The sequence below is a fragment of the Coffea arabica genome, chromosome 11c (genome assembly GCF_036785885.1).
Source record: "Coffea arabica cultivar ET-39 chromosome 11c, Coffea Arabica ET-39 HiFi, whole genome shotgun sequence".
In the NCBI taxonomy this organism is placed as follows: domain Eukaryota; kingdom Viridiplantae; phylum Streptophyta; class Magnoliopsida; order Gentianales; family Rubiaceae; genus Coffea; species Coffea arabica.
The window spans coordinates 867007-889468 of NC_092330.1; the positions used below are offsets into that span (position 1 = coordinate 867007).

Sequence of the window (22462 nt, forward strand, 5' to 3'; positions counted from 1 at the left end):
GCTATTAGAAGTTTAAATTTAAAGTGTAGAAATTTTGAAGAAGAAGATTTTTCTCAAAAAGAAAAAATAAAATCCTTAACTGAACAGGTCAAAGAAATGTATAAGATCTCAGGCTCGCAAGGAGATACTATTCTCTCACAAATTTCCGAGATTGGAGAGTTCAAAGGAAGGCTGTCTTATACAGCATCTCATATGGCCAGTTCTTCATCCGACCCAATAAAACAGCCAATCTTTATAAAAGAAAAGTCCATTTCAGAAAGACCATTTGAATTTCTTAAGCCCAGAATATTCTTTAAACCATACCATCTACTTGGTTTCCTCCCTTTGCATATCCAAGAAATTATTAGCCAAAAAGTCCAAGTCCAATATTATTCAAAATTAATGGCAGTTCAACAATACTTTTATGACATAGCAAAAGATCCGATCAGAAATACAGCAGCCATTAGACTAAATCCATCTTTCTTCATAGACCCAGAAAAATATTGCCCAAACAATTCAGAAGCCTGTGATCACCAGAAAATAAATAACCATTATATACATACACTCAGCAATTTTTTCCTAAGGGCCACTATTATTTTATCAAAATATTCATCCCCAAAGATACTGAGAATAAATGGGGAAAGAGTTATTTTAACACCACAATTTCTCATGGATGCCGGATTCCTAGAAAAGATTATTGTTACAAATCCAGAAGATACTCATTGTCTTGGAACTCATCTCGGATACTTCATCAGAAAAATGTTAGACTATGGACAGTGGGCAACTGTACATATCAAATCCGCGCCGGCAGAATGGATGGGACTTTTTGATATAGAACCTGCAATACATAGAATGATGATTACAGTTAGCAACATACCACCAGCATGAAGAACGACAGAAGAACTAGAAAAAATCAGCAGCAGTCTAGTGGAATGTCCATTAGAATTAAGGGAACAATTGATAAATGCTAAAATGATCCAATTAGCCTACAGACATTTCATAGATCAATGAGAAAATGGAATTAGATTAGTATATGAAAATAAAATACAAAAGATATATGTCCCATACAGGTTTAAATTAAAAAAAGATTTCACTATAAGTACCAATTATCCAGAAGTCTTTGAAAAATATTTGGAAGGATATTATATGAGCACAGGAGCAAAGCATTTGGATAGAAGCAGACGAAAAATATAATGATGACCATTATTGGGAAACAATGGGACCAGAAGAAATGAGCAACATCGAAAATATGATGGAAGGATAATTTCTGCAAAGTTGATTTAACATTTTCAGGCCATATTGTATAAAGCTATTTTGACCACATTGTATAAATCGGTCATAAACCTGATAAAGCATTTATTAGTTGTCGGCCACATTGCATAGTCTGGCCATATTGATTTGACGTTTTTAGCATCTCTAATTACGGATTTCAGTAGAACTTAAGTCCGTAACAAGTCATATCCATAGGCTTTAAACCAAAAATTTTAAGTCCGCACAGTTTGCATAGGCAGTCTATAAAAGCATACGTCCCAAACCAATGTTGGGTACGATGCATCTTCATCCTGTAAATTAAAACATCCAATATAAAACTCCAAAATTCTTCATACGTTCTTTAGTAGCTCTTACAATCTTATTATTTTGGAGGAATTAGAAACAACAGACCAGTGTCTAGCACATATACAAATAGAGAATTTAAGGTTATCTAAAGTAGCACACCACCATTTCGCGTCATTTCTTAAAAATTTAAGACAAGCAAAAGTAGATTTATTTTGGCATAGATATTCTGAATTAAAATTAATAGAAAGGCAAAAATTAGAAGAACGTGAAAAATATAATAGTAAAAAGATCTCTTGTAACAAGATCTGTGATATATCGGACTGAAAAAAAAAAACTCTGCTTGATACCAACTTTTCAGAACTTTTCAGATATGTGCGGACCTTTGGTACGTTTGGTATGTGGAGCAGAGTTTTTTTTTTTAGTCCGATATACCATAGATCTTGTTACAAGAGATCTTTTTACTATTATATTTTTCACGTTCTTCTAATTTTTGCCTTTCTATTAATTTTAATTCAGAGTATCTATGCCAAAGTAAATCTACTTTTGCTTGTCTTAAATTTTTAAGAAATGACGCGGGATGGTGGTGTGCTACTTTAGATAATCTTAAATTCTCTATTTGTATATGTGCTAGACACTGGTCTGTTGTTTCTAATCCCTCCAAAAATTTTTCAAAATAATAATATGTACCTGGTTGTCTGAGGGTTTCAAATGCTAGTCTGTATGCGTTTTCTGGAGTAGATGTAAATTGAAAAGGCGGTTCAAAATTCATATAAAAATTCAGTAATTGAAATATCAAAATAAATAGCTGGAATTTTTAGAAATGGTGACTACTAGATACTTTAAGAAAGATAACTGAGATTTTACCTTCCTTGTTTTAAATCCAAATTTTCCTTCCAATGCTATGAAAATGGGAATCTTGTGATTAGAAGTTTTGCCTAACCGGAGCTTCCTCTGACGCCTGCTTTGCAACTGAAAGGCTTTGATGGGTACTATACCGTCTTTTGGTCTTTTAGGAGTCTAAAAACAAGGTAACTTTTTCAGAGTTTCCGGTTGTTTGGATTTAATCTAGGGTTGGCTGCCTTAATCTCTACTTTCCTATTTCTCTTTCGTCTTTTGCTAGCAATATGAGAGAACTAAAGATTGTAAGAGCTACTAAAGAACGTATGAAGAATTTTAGAGTTTTATATTGGATGCTTTAATTTACAGGATGAAGATGCATCGTACCCAACATTGGTTTGGGACGTATGCTTTTATAGACTGCCTATGCAAACTGTGCGGACTTAAAATTTTTGGCTTAAAGTCTGTGGATATGACTTGTTACGGACTTAAGTCCTACTGAAATCCGTAATTATAGATGCTAAAAACGTCAAATCAATACGGCCAGACTATGCAATGTGGCCGACAACTAATAAATGCTTTATCAGTTTTATGACCGATTTATACAATGTGGTCAAAATAGCTTTATACAATATGGCCTGAAAATGTTAAATCAACTTTGCAGAAATTATCCTTCCATCATATTTTCGATGTTGCTCATTTCTTCCGGTCTCATTGTTTCCCAATAATGGTCATCATTATATTCTTCGTCTGCTTCTATATCCAAATGCTTTGCTCCTGTGCTCATATAATATCCTTCCAAATATTTTTGAAAGACTTCTGGATAATTGGTACTTATTGTGAAATCTTTTTCTAATTTAAACCTGTACGGGACATATATCTTTTGTACCTTATTTTCATATACTAATCTAATTCCATTTTCCCATTGATCTATGAAATGTCTGTAGGCTAATTGGAACATTTTAGCATTTATCAATTGTTCCCTTAATTCTAATGGACATTCCACTAGACTGCTGCTGATTTTCTCTAGTTCTTCTGTCGTTCTTCTTGCTGGTGGTATGTTGCTAACTGTAATCATCATTCTATGTATTGCAGGTTCTATATCAAAAAGTCCCGTTCATTCTGCCGGCGCGGATTTGATATGTACAGTTGCCCACTATCCATAGTCTAACATTTTTCTGATGAAGTATCCGAGATGAGTTCCAAGACAATGAGTATCTTCTGGATTTGTAACAATAATCTTTTCTAGGAATCCGGCATCCATGAGAAATTGTGGTGTTAAAATAACTCTTTCCCCATTTATTCTCAGTATCTTTGGGGATGAATATTTTGATAAAATAATAGTGGCCCTTAGGAAAAAATTGCTGAGTGTATGTATATAATGGTTATTTATTTTCTGGTGATCACAGGCTTCTGAATTGTTTGGGCAATATTTTTCTGGGTCTATGAAGAAAGATGGATTTAGTCTAATGGCTGCTGTATTTCTGATCGGATCTTTTGCTATGTCATAAAAGTATTGTTGAACTGCCATTAATTTTGAATAATATTGGACTTGGACTTTTTGGCTAATAATTTCTTGGATATGCAAAGGGAGGAAACCAAGTAGATGGTATGGTTTAAAGAATATTCTGGACTTAAGAAATTCAAATGGTCTTTCTGAAATGGACTTTTCTTTTATAAAGATTGGCTGTTTTATTGGGTCGGATGAAGAACTGGCCATATGAGATGCTGTATAAGACAGCCTTCCTTTGAACTCTCCAATCTCGGAAATTTGTGAGAGAATAGTATCTCCTTGCGAGCCTGAGATCTTATACATTTCTTTGACCTGTTCAGTTAAGGATTTTATTTTTTCTTTTTGAGAAAAATCTTCTTCTTCAAAATTTCTACACTTTAAATTTAAACTTCTAATAGCTTGCTCCATGCTCTTGCAGTGTCTACAAAATCCTAATTTAATTTGTGTTATCTTTTTCTAATGCATATTGATAATTTCTACTACTACTAGAGGCATCTGTATTTTGATATACTGGAACTCTCATGCTATCCATGCTAGCTTTAAAATCTACAAAAAATGTTGTTCCTATATTTTGCCTAACAAATTCTAGTGCTTCATGTATGCTATGAAATGCTTTCCATAAAGGATTACGAAAATGATTTATTTGTTCTATAACGGAAATCCATTTGGAATAGATTCCAGGTATTTTTCCTTTAACTACTACATAATATGAAAAGCTTTGTTTTGGAAGATTGCTAAAATAAAATGCTAAGATATTAAGATTTCTAACTTTATCAGTGCTATTTCTGCTATTCCAGAGGTTATTTAAGATATTCTGCTGGATGTCTTCTAAATTACCTTCCTCTTGACTATGGAAATGTAGACTTGTACCTTTAGGATACTTTGTAAGTTCCCACTGGCCAATTTTAACTTTCTGGAAGTTATATGCCATCTGCTAAGAGATCAGAAGAATTATTAAAAAGTCGTGATAAAAAATCTGCTAAACTATTATCTTTACCTTTAATGTGTTCGAAAATTACTTTATATCCATTACCAATAATGCTATCTACAAAATTTAACCATCTTCTAGTAGAATTTCTTTTTTCATTATGTTTATCAAAGAACTTTTTTATTACTTCACAATCTGTTCTAATAGTTATTTTAGATTTATTGATTATAAAAAGTCTAAAATTATCTAAACTATACTTTACTGCTAATAATTCATTATCTATACTACTCCTGTTGCCTTTTTCCTTATATTTTTCACTAGCATATCTACAGATTTGTTCACTATTTTTACTGCTATACTTATTTGGTTTTGCAAAAAGAACTGCTCCCCATCCGGTACTACTGCCATCACATTCTATTATCAAGTAATCCGTATCTAATGGTAATTTTAGATCATGTAAATTGCTTATTGTTTGTTTAATTTCTTGTATTAGTTTGACGTCTTCTTTGTTAAAGAATTTTTGCCCCTTTATAGAGGTTTTATTATACAATGGTGCTACCAAATTATTTAAATTTTTAACAAAAGGTCTTGCATAATTTAATAATCCTAAGAATTGTTGGAGTTTCTTTGTTTCTTCTATCTTGTCTAGAAATTCTAGAACCTTTTTACAATATCTGGTTGTAATTTTATTTTTTCTTGTCCTATTTCGGTTCCTAAGAATTCTATATTTTTTCTAAAAAATTGTACTTTTTAACTACTGATTATTATTCCATGTTTAATAAATTCGAAAAAAACTAATTTCAGATGACTTATATGTTCTTCTTTGTTTTTTGAGAATACTAAAATATCATCTATATATATATTATGACAAACTCTTTATATTTATTAAAAATATTATCCATTTTTCTTTGAAATATGGCTGGTGCATTTTTTAACCCAAAAGACATTACTAACCATTCATAATGTCCTAAAGGACATGTAAAAGCTGTCCATTCTATACTGTCTTTATGCATTTTAACTTGCCAAAATCCTGACTTACAATCAAATTTACTAAAAATATATCTATATTGGATTCTATTTATTAGCTTGTTTTTATCTGGTATATTATAGCTATCTTCCTTAGTATTATCATTTAGTCTCTTATAATTTATTACCATTCTACTTTTTCCTCTAACTATTTCACTATGTTTTTTAACTATGAATGCTGCACTTCTATGTGGGCTAGTACTTCTTCTAATTATTTTTAACTTGTTTAGATCTGCTATATGCATTTCGAATTCTTTTATATCGTTATTACTAGCTTCTATTTTTGCTGTGTTGATTTTTAGATTTGGATTTAAAATATCTAATTTAAATTCTGTTTTGTCCTTATCCCAATGAATTGTTGAATTTTCTCCAAAAATTTCTAATTTTTCTAATTCACTTATTAGTTGATCTATATCTCTATGTCCTGTATCTAACAGATTATATAATTTTTCATTATTTAAAATAGTTTCTATTGTGTCGTAATTTTCTATCTCTAAATATTCTTTAATTTCTTCATCTTCTAAGCAAGTTTGAATTCTTTGTGACAAGTATAAAGGTCTTTCTCCAGTCATTTCCATATTGTCAAAAGAATTAGTTTCCTGATCCTTCCCCCTATATTCTTGGATTGAATCATTCTTACAGCTACCTTTTATATCACATTTACAATTATCTTTTCCTTCTAATCCTAAAAATCTTGTTTGTTTATTTGTAAATTTATCATCTTTATTTATTTTGAATTTATTGCTTGTTAAAAAAGTATTATATGGTAGAAAATGTTCTCTAAGAAATGTTAATCCTGTTCTGGTAAGGATCATGCCATGATATGCCTGTAAAATAAATGATAGTCCTAATCTCATTTGATAAGGAAAACTTCTAATATATATTTCTGTTACCGGATATGATTGTGTACAGTGTATGTTATCTATTTCAAAAAACAATAAAGAATTATGTAATGCTGTATCATATGTATATGTACTTCCATCCATTTGTCTAGCTGTTCTAATATGGTATGCTTTTTCATAATATTTTTCTGAAATTAATTCTTGTTGGATTACTATATTACTAGCTCCTGTGTCTATTACTGCTAATAATTGTGTTTCAAAATCATATTGAGTTTTTACTTCTATGGACGTTATATTTGATGTTTCTGCTTGTAATAATTCTAAATCATAATTATGTTTTATTTCTTCTATTTCTGAAAAGATTTCTAGATCTATGTTTTCGATATATACTTCGCTTTCTATTATTTTTCCCTTGTTTAATTTTTCAAAAAACTATATGGTCGACAATCTTTTTAGTTCTTTTATTTACAATTGTAAGGTATGTACAATAATGTGTTCGGATCCTATTATCCTTCCATCATATTTTCGATATTGTGGAGTTCTTCTGGTCCCATTGTTTGCCAATAATGATCGTTGTCTTCTTGTGCTTCTTCAATTTCTCCTTCAAAGCTCTTTCTCCCATATAATCATTTAAGTACTGCTGGAATAGTTTTGGATAAGTTTTTTGAACTATAAAGTCTTTTACCAGATTATATCGATAGGGAGTGTAGATTTTCTGAATTTTATTTTCTGCTGCCAATCTGAAGTATGATCATCCGGATTTAAAATATCTATAGGCTAAGTGCATAACTTTTGAATTCCGAAGTTATTCTTCTAGTGCTAAAGGACATTCTGCTATTATTATTCTTGCTGCTGCTGGTGGAGTTGGATAAACATTGCTAACTTGAATCTTTGGGTTTGTTTGGATTGTAAATTATTTGAGATATTTTTACTGTAGCACTTTTTGTGATGTGATGTATGTGAGATAAAAAAGTAATTGGAAAAGTAAAAAAGTGTATTGGAAATTGTAATGATGACGTAAGCAAATATATTTGAGAAAATAAAGACCAATCCAAACAAATCGTTTATTCTATGAATTGTTGGTTCTAAATCAATGAGTCCAATCCATTCTGCTGGTGCTGATTTAATTTTTTCTTGAATCCATTGTCCATAATTTAGCATTTGTCTACAAAAATATGCTAAATTTGTTCCTAACTAATATGAGTCATCAGGATCAAAAATCCAAAATTCTTTTAAGAATCCACAGTCCATTAAAAATCGTGGTGTAAGAACTATTCTTTCTCGATTGACCATAAGGGCTACTGGAGTATATCTGTGTAATTTAATGGATGCTCTGAGTATGAGAAAATGAAGTGTATGTACACAATGGTTTCTGTATTTTTGGTGGTCACAAGGTTCTGGATTATTTGGGCATTTTTTATGTGGGTTGATCCAGTAAGATGGACTGATGTTAAGGCTGTAGTTGGTATTGGGTTTGGTTGCTATTTCTTTGAAGTATTTTTGTACTGTTTCTAATTTTGCTAAGTGTTGGGCTTGCATTTTTTGGCTGATAATTTCTATGATTGATAAAGGGAAAGGTTCTAATAAAGAATAAGACCTAAAAAACATTCTGGGGTTAAGAAACTCAAAGGGTCTATTTGAGATGGGTTGTTCTTTTATAAAAATCTCTTTTGTTGGGCCGGATAAAGAATTGGCCATTTGTGATACTGTATGAGACAGTCTTCCTTGTAGCTCTCATATTTCAGAAATTTGTGAAATTATTGTATCACTTTGTGATCCAGATATTTTATACATTTCTTTGAGCTGCCCTATCAAAGAATGAGCTTTTTCTTTTAAATTTTTATTTTTTTCTTCTAGATTTCTAGATCTAAGATTTAAGCTTCTAATTGCTTCTTCCATAACCTTACAATGTCTACAACATTGAATGCTATGAGTATTATCATATGCTACTGAATCAGAATAACTTCTACCACTATTGCTGCTACTAGGAGCTTCTGTACAAGATTGCATTGGCACCCTCATGCTATCCATACTAGCTTTGCTATCTACATAAAAACTGATGCCAATATTTTTTCTAGCAAAATCTAAGGCTTCATGGATGCTAGGAAAAGCTTTCCACAAAGAATTTTGAAAATCTTTAATTTGTTCCACTACTGAAATCCATTTGGAATAAATTTCAAGTGTTTTACCCCAAACTACTGCATAATATGAAAAACTTTGAGTTTGTTTGGATAAGAATTTATTTGGATGATTTATTTGATCCAGTTACTGTAGCACTTTTTGTGATGTGATGTATATGAGATAAAAAGGTGATTGGGAATTGTGTGTATGATGCAAGCAAAACAAAATCTAAAATTTTTATTCCAAATTCTTGTTGTCCAAACAAACTCTTTGTTTTGGTAGATTACTGAAATAAAATGCTAAAATATTTAAATTTTTAATTTTATCAGAATTACTCCTACTGTTCCAGAGGTTATCTAAGATATTCTGCTGGATTTCTTTTAAATTATCTTCCTCACAGCTGAAAAAATGTAAATTGAATCCTTTAGGATACTTGTTAAGTTTCTATTGGCCAATTTGTACCTTGGGTAGCTGCCGTGCCATCTGCTAAAAGATCAAAAGAATTGTTAAATAGACGGGATAAAAAATCTATTAAGTTATTATCTTTACCCTTAATATGTTTGAACTTAACTTTATATCCATTACCTATAATGCTATCTACAAAATTTAACCATCTTCTAGTAGAATTTTTTTTTTCATTATGTTTATCAAAAAAATTTTTTATTGCCTCGTAGTCTGTTCTAATAGTAATTTCTGGTTTGTGAAGTATAAAAAGTCTGAAGTTGTCTAAACTATATTTTACTGCTAACAATTCATTGTCTATGCTACTTCTATTACTTTTTCCTTATATTTGCCACCAGCATATCTACAAATTTGTTCACTATTTTTGCTACTATATTTATTTGGTTTTGCAAAAAGAACTACTCCCCATCTTATAGTACTGCCATCACATTCAATTATTAAATAGTCTGTATCTAAAGGTAATTTTAAATCTGTTAGTTTACTTACTATTTGTTTTATTGCTTGGACCAATTTTATATCTTCTTTATTAAAAAATTTTTGTCCTTTTAAAGATGTTTTGTTATATAATGGTGCTACTAGATTATTTAAATTTTTTATAAAAGGTCTGGCATAGTTTAATAATCCTAAAAATTGTTGTAATTTCTTTGTTTCTTCTATTTTATCTGAAAATTCTAATACCTTTTTACAAATATGTGGTTGTAATTTTATTTTTCCTTGTCCTATTTCTGTTCCTAAAAATGCTATGTTTTTCCTAAAAAATTGTGCCTTTTTATTACTAATTATTATTCCATGTCTAATAAATTCTGCGAAAACTAACTTTAAGTGTCCAACATGTTCTTCTTTATTTTTTGAAAATACTAATATATCAGCTTTGTATACTATGACAAATTCTTTATATTTGTTAAAAATACTATCCATTTTTCTTTGGAATATTGCCGGTGCATTTTTTAGTCCGATAGGCAGTACTAACCATTCAAAATGTCCTAAAGGGCATGTAAAAGCTGTCCATTCTATACTATTGTTGTGCATTCTTACTTGCCAAAATCCTGATTTACAATCAAATTTACTAAAAATATATCTATACTGAATTCTATTTATTAGCTCATTTTTATCTGGTATGTCATAACTATCCTCTTTAGTATTATCATTTAATCTTTTATAATTTATTACCATTCTATTTTTTTCTCAAACTATTTCACTATATTTTCTAACTATGAATGCTGCACTTCTACGTGGACTGGTATTTCTTCTGATTATTTTTAATTTATTTAAATCTCCTAGATGCATTTCAAATTCTTTTATGTCTTCATTACAGGCTTCTATTTTTGCTGTACTAATTTTTAAATTTGGATTTAAAATTTCTAACTTACATTCTGTTTTATCTTTTTCCCAATGAATGGTTGGGTTTTCTCAAAAAATTTCTAATTTTTCTAACTTACTTATTAATTGGTCTATATCTGTGTGTCTTGTTTCTAACATATCATAGATTTTCTCATTTTGTAAAAGGTCTAAACTTATTTCTATTTCATTAAAATTTTCTCCTATACTTTCTATAGTTTCTATATTATTAAATTCTTCTATTTCTTCTATAATTTCTATGTGGTTACATTTGCAATCTTTTGCTCTTTTACATTTACAATTATGATTTTCTATATTTTTATTGTCTTTCCGTATTCCTGGTGTAATGAACGTGTTATAAGGTAAAGTATGGTCTCTTAAGAATGTTAACCCTATCCTTGTAACAATCATGCCATGATATGATTGTAGTATAAATGCTAATTCTAAAATCATTTGATAAGAAAAATTTCTAACATATATTTCTTCTACTGGATAAGGTGATGTGCAGTGATTATTATCTATTTCAAAAAATAAGAGACTATTATGAATTGCAGTGTCATAGGTATAAGTGCTACCATCCATTTGCCTTACAGTTCTAATATTATATGCTTTTTCATAATATTTTTCTGGTATTAGTTCTTGTTGAATTATTATATTACTTGCTCCTGTATCTACTATTGCTAAAACTTCTGTATCAAAATTTCCTATTATTATTTTAGTTTTTATTTCAATAGAAGTTACTGTTGGCATTCCTGCTTGTAATAATTCAGAATCATAATTATGTCTTATTAATTCTGGAAAAATTTCTATATCAGCATTTTCTATATATACTTCCCTTTCTATTGATTTTCCTTTATCAAATTTTTCTATTTTTTGTTCTAATTATTCTACTTTATTTTCTAAAATTCGTATTCTTCTTTCTAGGTAATGTTCTAAGGGCACAGTATTTTCAGTTTTATCCTTTTTAACTGGTTCTATTAAAACGTATATTTGTGCTAATTTATCTAGGCAAAATTTACATCATTCTGTATAACATAATTGACATTGGAATCTTAATTCTATTGCTAGGTATCTATTACAATTATAACAAGCTTTACTATAATTACCTTTTCTATGTTCCCATTTATGGGTACATTCTACTTCTACTAGATCTAAATCATCTAATTTTTTAAAATCTTCTTTTATTTCTTCTAAGTATATGTTATTCATAATAGTTCTATTTTCTGATTTTTCTAAGATTTCATTTATAAATCATGTATTTTCTTGTTCTATAAAATCTGTTAAATCTACGTCCTCTGATACTATACGATAAATGCTTTCTGTTTCTAATATATTGTCATCTATTTCTATTAGGTCTTCTGAAAATAATTCTACTAAATGAGCTTCTCTGTTAAAAGAATTATGTTTATTTGGACAATTAGTTGCTAAATGATTAGGTTGTTTACAAATAAAACAAGATAATCTATTCCCATAGGTACGTTCTGGTATATATCTTCTAACATGATGTTCTTTTTTAAGAAATGGTTTTCTAGCTTTGCTCTTTCTAAGATAATACTGTTTTCTGGGGTACTTTTTATAATTTTTATAAGGTTTTCTGTATTTTCTTTTTTCTTTTTCTCTTTCTCCATATTTTTGTGGTGTATATATTTCTGAGCAAAAACTATATTCTCCTTATAATTGTTTTTGTATTTTAATAAACGTACATTCCTCTACTAACCTATTAATTATGAATCTTACTGCCGTACTTACATTTTTTAATGTTGGTTCCATAGGTGTTGTTTTATATAAAGTATATATTTTCTTTCCTAGATCGTCTGGTAATTTTGCAAATAACTTTTCTATAATTCCTTCATCATAAAAACATCTTGCTAAATAGCTATGATATAAGAAATCTTGTAAAAATAGTTTAATATATTTCCAATTTCTAATAGATAATTGTTCTATTTTTCTTATCGATTCTATTTGTGTCATAACTCCTCCTCTATTTGGACTTATTGCTAAAAAAATTTCTTCTACTCTATTAACAAAATTCATGGGATTTACTCCATGCGCCTGGTCTTGTTGTAGTCTATCTGGGAATTTTTGTTTAAATGCTTCCCAAGCTGCTCTTGCTACTCCTAAAAATTTTCTAAATACGTATACATTTCTGTTACATTATGATCAAATCCTTTTTGTATATAATTCTTAACTACTCATGCTTTCCAGCTACCTATTACATCTTCTATCATTTGGGGGACATAAGATGTCAACATTAAAGTTTTTCCTTCATCTACTAAATTTTCTTTTATTTTTAATTTTAATGGTCTTCTTTTTCCTCTAAGGTTATATTATTCTTCTGGTTCTCTATATTCATTATATATTATTCTAGGTGGTTGTCCTGGTTCATATGTTCTAACACTTCTTGGCTAGTGTCAGTTTGCATATTTGTTGGTTGGTTGCTTCCACTGCTTTGTTCCACTAATTCTCTATATGATGTTATACTAATGTTTCAATATTATCTTCTTTTTCTTTTTTAACTCTAATATTTCCTATATAATCATAATATAAAATTTCATCTAGAGCAATTTGTCCTTTCGATTCTAATTTTCTTTTTAAATCAAATAATTCTATTTCTGTTAAAATCATATTTAATTCTGCTGGATAAATAATTTTATGTTCTAGTTCTAGAAAATCTTAGACCTTAAATCTAGAAGCTTAAATCTTAAATTTAGAAATCTAGAAGAAGAAAATAAAAATTTAAAAGAAAAAGCTCATTCTCTGATAGGGCAGCGCAAAGAAATGTATAAAATATCTGGATCACAAAATGATACAATAATTTCACAAATTTCTGAAATAGGAGAGCTACAAGGAAGACTGTCTCATACAGTATCACAAATGGTCAGTTCTTCATCCGGCCCAATAAAAGAGATTTTTATAAAAGAGCAACCCATCTCAAATAGACCCTTTGAGTTTCTTAAACCCAAAATGTTTTTTAGGCCTTATTCTTTATTAGAACCTTTCCCTTTATCAATCATAGAAATTATCAGCCAAAAAGTGCAAGCCCAGCACTTAGCAAAATTAGAAACAGTTCAAAAATACTTCAAAGAAATAGCAACCAAATCCAATACCAACTACAGCCTTAACATCAGTCCATTTTACTGGATCAACCCACATAAAAAATGCTCAAATAATCCAGAACCTTGTGACCACCAAAAATACAGAAACCATTGTGTACATACACTTGATTTTCTCATACTCAGAGCATCCATTAAACTACACAGATATACTCCAGTAGTCCTTATGGTCAATCAAGAAAGAATAGTTCTTACATCACAGTTCTTAATGGACTGTGGATTCTTAAAAGAATTTTGAATTTCTGATCCTGATGACTGATATTAGCTAGGAACAAGTTTAGCATATTTTTGTAGACAAATGCTAAATTATGGACAATGGATTCAAGTAAAAATTAAATCAGCACCAACAGAATGGATTGGACTCATTGATTTAGAAACAATAATTCATAGAATAAAGATTCAAGTTAGCAATGTTTATCCAACTCCACCAGCAGCAGCAAGGATAATAATAGCAGAATGTCCTTTAACACTAGAAGAACAACTTTGGAATTCAAAGGCTATGCACTTAGCCTATAGACATTTTAAATCCGGATGGTCATACTTCAGATTGACAGCAAAAAACAAAATTCAGAAGATCTACACTCCCTACCGATATAATCTGAAAAAGACTTTATAGTTCAAACAATTTATCCAGAACTATTCCAACAGTACTTAAATGATTATATGGGAGAAAGAGCTCAGCCAGAAGACATTAAAGAAGGACAAGAAAACAACGATCATTATTGACAAATAATTGGACCAGAAGAACTCCACAACATCGAAAATATGATGGAAGAATAATAGGACCCGGACACATTATTGTATATACCTTACAATTGTAAATAAAAGCATTAAAGAAATTGTCGGCCATATAGCTCTTTGACATAGCTTTTTGAAAATTTTGGCCATTGTTGGCCTCATAGATTAGACACCGGATTCCAACTAAGTTGAAATCCGCAAAAATAATTAGGAAACACAAGTCTGGATTTCAAATCTGAACAACAAGCCTATAAAAGCACCAGTCTCAAACCATTGTTGAGTACGATGCTTTCATAACCTGTAAATTACAAAGCATTCCATATATTCAGTTCTAAACACCCTTTGCAAAGCTTAATCTTTCTAGTCATCTTATTATTGAGAGAAAAGGGAAACACAGAATAGAAATTAGTACAGCCTACCCTAGATTTAATCCAAATAACCGAAAACTTTGAGAGAGATACCCTATTTTGGAGTTTTAAAAGTCCAAAAGACAGTGTAGTACCCATCTTAGCTGTTCGGTCAAGAATACTGCAAGGCGTAAGGGGAAGATCTGGTGAGGCAAACCTCTAAAAAACAAGATTCCAACTCTCGTAGCATCAGAAGGAAACTTTGGAATTAAAGCAAGAAAAGTATAATTTCTATAACCTCTATCAAGTACCGAGTCCTCATATAATTTTTGAACCAAAAAGTTTATCATATAGTTTATAATTTCTGCATATAAACTCTGTATGAATTTTGAACCACCTTTTCAGTTCACAACTAGTCAAGAAAATTCATATAGAATAGCATTAGCAACTCTTAAACAATCAGATACTTATTATTATTTTGATAAAATTTTAGAAGATTTAGAAATATCAGATCAGTGTTTAGCATAAATAGAAATAGAAGAATCTAGATTAGCAAAAGTAACACATCACCATCCCTCATCATTTCTCAGAAATATTAGACGAGCAAAAGTAGATTTACTTTGGCACAAATATTCTGAATTGAAATCCATAGAAAGACAAAAATTAGAAGAAAAGGAAAAATATTACTCCCTCCGTCCCATTGTGATAATCCTGTATTCCTTTTTCATCTGTCCCAAATTGTAGTCCATTTTCCAATTGAAGAATGTAGTTGTATTTTAATTTTCCTAAAATACCCTTATTCAATGTAAGTAGTTGTTACTATAAATCTATCCCATTTAATGAGAGTTAATTCTTTTTTTACCATCAATTCAAGTTCCCATAAAGTTGTACCATATTTAATGTGAGGGTATTTTAGGAAAATAGCAGTCTAAATTTACTTTTCCAACAAAATTAACTACTTTTTCTTAAACTGTGTGAAAAAAGAAATCAAGGTGGGACGTACGGAGTAAAATAAAAGGAATTTCTGTAAAAAAATCTGTGGAATATTTGATTAAGCAATATAGGTCTTTAACCGAAACCTAATAGTCCGGCCATTAATTATACTAATATATTATATAATTATAATGTATATTATATATCAAATATAATTATTATTATATTTATAATAATATATATAAATATAAATATATAATATATTATTATTATGTACACATATATATTATAATTATATGCACATATAATATACATTTATAAATATATTATTATATAATATTAATAAATTTATAATATCTATCATATAAACATAATTATATTTAATTAAATAATTATAATATAATATTTATATTATATATTATATATGTGTATATAATAATTATATATATAAATATATTTATTATTATAAATATATTATATAATTATACTTATATGCACATATAATATACATTTATAAATATATTATTATATAATATTAATAAATTTATAATATCTATTATATAAACATAATTATATTTAATTAAATAATTATAATATAATATTTATATTATATATTATATATGTGTATATAATAATTATATATATTTTTTGACATGCATATAGGAGATTTAAATAAATTAAAAATAATCAAAAGAAGTACCAGTTCACATAGAAGTGCAGCATTCATAGTTAGAAAACATAGTGAAATAGTCAGAGGAAAAAGTAGAATGGTAATAAATTATAAAAAATTAAATGATAATACTAAAGAAGATAGTTATGACATACCAGATAAAAATGAACTAATAAATAGAATTCAGTATAGATATATTTTTAGCAAATTTGATTGTAAATTAGGATTTTGGCAAGTAAAAATGCACACAGATAGTATAGAATGGACAGCTTTTACATGCCCCTTAGGACATTTTGAATGGTTAGTAATGCCTTTCGGATTAAAAAATGCACCGGCAATATTTCAAAGAAAAATGGATAATATTTTTAACAAATATAAAGAATTTGTCATAGTATACATAGATGATATATTAGTATTTTCAAAAAATAAAGAAGAACATGTTGGGCACTTAAAGTTAGTTTTCGCAGAATTTATTAGACATGGAATAATAATTAGTAACAAAAAGGCACAATTTTTTAGGAAAAATATAGAATTTTTAGGAACAGAAATAGGACAAGGAAAAATAAAATTACAACCACATATTTGTAAAAAGGTATTAGAATTTCCAGATAAAATAGAAGAAACAAAGAAATTACAACAATTTCTAAGACTACTAAACTATACCAGACCTTTTATAAAAAACTTAAATAGTTTAGTAGCACCATTATATAACAAAACATCTTTAAAAGGACAAAAATTTTTTAATAAAGAAGATATAAAATTGGTCCAAACAATAAAACAAATAGTAAGTAAACTAACAGATTTAAAATTACCTTTAGATACAGATTATTTAATAATTGAATGTGATGACAGTAGTGTTGGCTATAATTTACTAGATTTATTTAATAATATTTATATTATATATTATATATGTGTATATAATAATTATATATATAAATATATTTATTATTATAAATATATTATATAATTATACTTATATGCACATATAATATACATTTATAAATATATTATTATATAATATTAATAAATTTATAATATCTATTATATAAACATAATTATATTTAATTAAATAATTATAATATAATATTTATATTATATATTATATATGTGTATATAATAATTATATATATAAATATATTTATTATTATAAATATATTATATAATTATACTAATATTATAATAAAATATGTAATTATAATTATAACGTATATTATATATAATTATATATATGTATATATAATTATATATTAATTATTTTAACGAATGGCAGGGACAGGCCCTGTTTCTAAACGGGTATCAAACTTAGGTTTTGTCCAAAACCCTCCAGGTTATTAGGGAATTGGAGAACTCCAAATTTTTAGATATAATTCCAAAATTTCAATTCCAATAATAGTAATCCAAATAATAATTATGAAATTTTTTCCAATTCTCCATTCCAAAACCCTCTTACCAAACGCTATATTGCATGGATGAACCCAAGGATTTGTTCTTGATGAGAACAAGACTGGTTAAATACATGCTCAAGTCGCGGAAGAAGAACATGAACTCAATCAACATCCTCTCTCCCTCCCTCCTTGGAACATGAATGCTCTTTGTTTCAAGTGCTTTTGCCATTATCCACTTGCGACCACAAAACCATATGCTAAGACCTTTCTACCAACAAACAATGAAAATATGGACCTCCCTCTTGAATTATAGACTTGTATAAAGAAGATGCTTCAAGACAACTCAGTTACACCCGTTAAAGAGTGATTATGGTCCTGGGAATTATTAACAAACTTTGGAAGATACTCTTACATGTTATAGCTTTTGAGCTAGCACTGCCTCCCACGCGATAAAGAGAAAAGAATCAACTCCACAAGCAATAACATCACAAAACACTAGAAACCATTTTACACCAGCTTTCTTTTGTGTCTCTCAATCTAATTTTGTCTCTTACACTAAAAGGAAAAGGAAATGGTCCTTTATGTAAGTTGGAAGTGGAACCAAAGGCAAACGACAAAAGCATATTCCATCTTCGCTTTCCATTGTTAGAATCCCAATCTGAATAGTGGGGTTTCACCATCCATGCAAATTTACAAACTCAATTCAACTCCGATTCTTGTAGAATTCGCTGATATCTCTAAATTGTAAGTTAGACCAGAAGCATGTTGTGATTTTGTCTTGTAACATTCCACGAATTAAGGTAATCTTCACAAGCCATGCATGGGATTGATGCAACAATATTCAAAGTACATCTAAAGAAACATACGAATCAAGCATTTAAAAAATTTCTCACCCGCATCATGGATCAGCCAAAAAAGGTTCAGGATGCCTATAACCAAACTGTGTGAGCCATGGTCCAGAAACTGTGCGTCCTGCTCTGAATCCTATCACCGGCTTTTTAGTATCAAAATCTTGGAGCTGCACCAGCATATGACAATTTTCAAAGGTAAGTTCAAGGCAGAAAACAAGCACAGCCATCTTCTTAAGTTGTGTATGCTTTTCTGTAAATAACGCAACATGGAGTCAGCCTACCACCACCAATTGTAGCTTCAGGTAACCGTTCGATGGAGTACTTGTGCTGAGTAATGTACATTATTGGTACACCGGGGACCTACTTGAAAATCAAACCTCAGTTACATTATTGGAGAACAGTAAAATGACATGAAATTAATAATCAAGCATATCACACTTTCCGTATCCTTCGCTTTAAGTCTCAATCACATGTTGCAACAATGTAACATTTGTGCTGTTTTCAGCAAACAATAGGTTAGAGCAGGAAAGAATAAAAGCAAGGGAACAGCTTAACCATTAGTTTCTGCATTCGCTCCCATTGACAAGTAATAATACATAGCAACCAGCATCACTTCATTGGAGATTAAGTTCAGAAAGCTTTCATGTGTGATAAACATATTAAAAAAATACATAAACAAGATCAGTTTACCTTAGTTTTGAGACACCACAAATTACAGAATTTATTTAAGTGAGATTATACCTGATTGACCCTTTCTACCATGCAATCATCAGCATATGTTCCTTTATGCGTACAGGGAAGCCTTTCAAATCGAGGATCCTTTGCAATTCTGGTAAAAGCAAAAAGCAAAAACAGAAAAGTTTGTTATTCTTAAGCATAGAAATTTAACATGCATTATGCATAAGATATAAAGAACACTTGGTAGTTAATTAGTAATTCTCCTATAGAGTATATCACGATTTATTCACAATCTAAAAATGCAAGGGCCTAATTTTTTACCCAAATTGGTCTTCCTCTTATGAAGACCAAAGTTTTAGGACCACGTAACCAACGTATAACCTTATTCAATAACATAACCATGCAGAATTGCAACCAAAAGACATGAAGAATATTGGATTAGAAATTTAATATGTGAAAATAATATATCATCTATTATCATCTACCACGTTCTTAACCAAAAACACAGGTAATGACCATCTGAGTTTTCTTTCAGCTTGTTCAAACACTAAGCTAAATGATAAGAGCATTTTATCGGAACAGAAGTTCAGGAAAAGGTAAAGAAACAAGATTATACCTTAAAGCAACACGATATTTTTGACCCAGCTTCTCAAGCTCAGCCATTACACAGTCAGTGATACAAGGAGTGCCTGTAGAAAGATCAATAAATGATATTAGCTTAAGAAATGTGTTCTGGGTAGAAACTGGTAAGAATGACAGCATAAAACGGAGAAGTCAGAAATGTTCAGCACATATCTAGACCAACAGATAAAATGTCTACAAACTCAATTTTGATTATGAGATTCTTTTCTGCACAATATACAGCACTTAAGCAAGGTGCACGTTCACAACTCAGGAATCTTGAGAGTTCTAGATTCAGCAACCAATAATCCCATTATAGAATGGCATTCCACAGCTATGTTGGAGAGTTTTTACGCCCCCCCCCCCTTCTTCAATTTAGTGACTTCTTCTGGGATATTTGAAAATCACAAGATGAGCTATGAGTTGATTTTTTGTTCCTTTAATTGATACATGACAGGATAAGATGTAGTTCTCATGTGGTTGACTAAAAATAAGCTGCCTATAGAAAATGAAGACTACTCATTTTACTCCAGTTCCCAGAAGCAAATGACGTAGAGCTCCTTGTTACATTACATCAACCATAAAGTTCACTTGAGCGATCAATTCCCCCGTTTCACAGAAACAACATGACGCAACCATGTCCTTTTTAAATTATGAGCAGAAATATCAAGATACAAGAGATAGCATAGTCAATTGATTACCCGATTTTACAAAACAAGAAGATGCAAAAATAGACCTTCTTGTGTTTTGAGCAGAAACATTAAAGTGAAGACATTCAGAACACTAAAAAACTTTAGTAACAATAATAAAAAGGAGAAGAGAAAAAACAGAAAAATAACAACAAAATTGACAAACAGACAATGTTGATAGCAACAATAGAAAAAATGATTAGATGGCATGCTTCAACTTACATTTTGCATACAAGCAATCCATCATTCCTTTCTCCAAATCCAACTGAATAGAAAGTTTAAAACCAACAAGAAAATCAGTATTTCACTCAATATGTCCTCACAAAGGCAATGATCCTATCTCATCTGTTATGCAAAAGCAAAGTTCCCCTCCACTCCACCCCACAATAAAATGTTGCCAGTGGGAACCATTGTCTTTCAACAAAATTAAGACCAAATATAACTGAAGATTAACCTACTTTTGTGGACATATTTTACAATCTCTACTACATTTCATGCTAATATCTTAACTAAATTAACTACCATTTTAGGCTCTCAGATAAGAAAGAAGAAAACTAAACTATATAAACACGTGTATAGTTTCATCCATGTATCAACCCACATTTTAGCACCCTTCCAAAAGAAATCCTGTTTTCACAAAAGATTCACTATAAATGATAGGGCAAAGCACCACAATCACAGCACCAAATACAAAATCATAAAAATGGTTATCTTCTGATTAAAGCATTACATCTCCTTTAACAAATATCATCAAGCGAAGACTTATCATATACAACACCAAGAACATATGCAACTAAAATTCAGAGCACTCACTTTATTTTGAATAGAGAAATTGATAAAATTAGTATCGACCAATATCCTGTACGGCGGACCCAATGCAGTATTGTGCTTGAAGAAAAGCGCAGATGAAACATTTGGTCTGCATCACACAATCAACAACTCTCACTCAATCAATACACAAACAGTGACTTAATGAAAAATATATCCCAAAAAAGGCAAAATCTTTGAACATAATCCTCTAATTAACAGTCCCTATTCCTCATCTTAGAACAAGAGTTGGATCCCAACCATCCACATTCCCCTCCCCTCTTCCAAAAAGTAAAACTATACAAGAATAATTCTTCGAATCAAACAAAACCCACCACTAAAATCCTTCTTCATTGCATCAGAATGATTGTTCTATTCCAGCCTTCCCACCCCTTCCCTGCCCTCTTAAAAGAATTATTTACAAAATAAAAAAATTGAGCTAAAAAAATGGAGTAAAGGGGTAATGCATACACGTTTCTGGGAAGCTTCTCCTTAGTCAAATCTTTCTTGTTAGGGTTCAAAACCTCCTCTTTATGCCTGAGCATAAAGAAAATTTCAATTCATGAGCAATTTATACCAAAAAAAAAAAAAAGGCTGACCAATTGTGAATTTAGATACATAAAAGGAGCAAAAAGCTGAGCTGAGAGCTTACTGTTTAATGGCTTTGGAGGTGACCATTTTCTTCATCACGGCGAATTTCGGTGCCTTCTTAGCTTTCCCTATTTTTTCCCAGTTTTCTTGGTTTGGCGATTGATTCAACGCCGGAAAAAACCACTCCAGCGGTGGAACCTGCAAAACCCCAAAACCCTTTTGATTCCGCAAAGATGCGGTTGGCGGTTGGGTTGGGTAAGGCAGTGATGGGCGGTTTTCCAGTTCGACCATCCGGGTCTTTTACTCGGTTCGACCATTGGGCCTTTTGTCTGATTTTGACTTTTCATAAAGTTTTCATGTGATACCATGTAGAGCTGTATTCTAATCGAGTCGAGCTCGAGTAGTACACGAGATAAAAATAAACTAAGTTTGAACT

The 22462-nt window shown here is 30.1% G+C and overlaps 1 protein-coding gene across 3 annotated transcripts; it reads right to left on the reverse strand.

Annotated features, from left to right (window-relative positions):
* Positions 1–535: 535 nt before the first annotated feature.
* LOC113715492 (uncharacterized) lies at positions 536–22350 on the reverse strand. 3 transcript variants are annotated; one of them, XR_011823160.1, is made up of 9 exons: positions 22088–22350; positions 21907–21972; positions 21442–21547; positions 20851–20893; positions 19935–20007; positions 19382–19469; positions 18922–19000; positions 18683–18807; positions 536–817 (listed from the first exon to the last, which is right to left on the reverse strand). XR_011823160.1 is itself a non-coding variant. In XM_027239703.2 (8 exons), the coding sequence occupies exons 1-8, from the start codon at positions 22315–22317 to the stop codon at positions 18794–18796; spliced, it is 699 nt and encodes a 232-aa protein (XP_027095504.2). In that variant the 5' UTR covers positions 22318–22350; the 3' UTR covers positions 18406–18793. The 3 variants fall into 3 exon arrangements, 1 of the variants encoding a protein (XP_027095504.2); XR_011823161.1 differs by lacking the exon at positions 536–817 and having other exon boundaries at positions 18406–18807; positions 18922–19003; XM_027239703.2 differs by lacking the exon at positions 536–817 and having other exon boundaries at positions 18406–18807.
* Between the last annotated feature and the right edge of the window lie 112 nt (positions 22351–22462).

Bases quoted from the DNA above. Each gene is read 5' to 3' on its own strand.
- LOC113715492 (XM_027239703.2), bottom strand. From the start codon at position 22,317: ATGGTCGAACTGGAAAACCGCCCATCACTGCCTTACCCAACCCAACCG. The intron at 21,548-21,906 runs GTATGCATTACC...TGTGTGATGCAG, and splicing joins GAGAAGCTTCCCAGAAACGT to ACCAAATGTTTCATCTGCGC. The intron at 19,470-19,934 runs GTATAATCTTGT...TGCTTTTACCAG, and splicing joins AAATATCGTGTTGCTTTAAG to AATTGCAAAGGATCCTCGAT.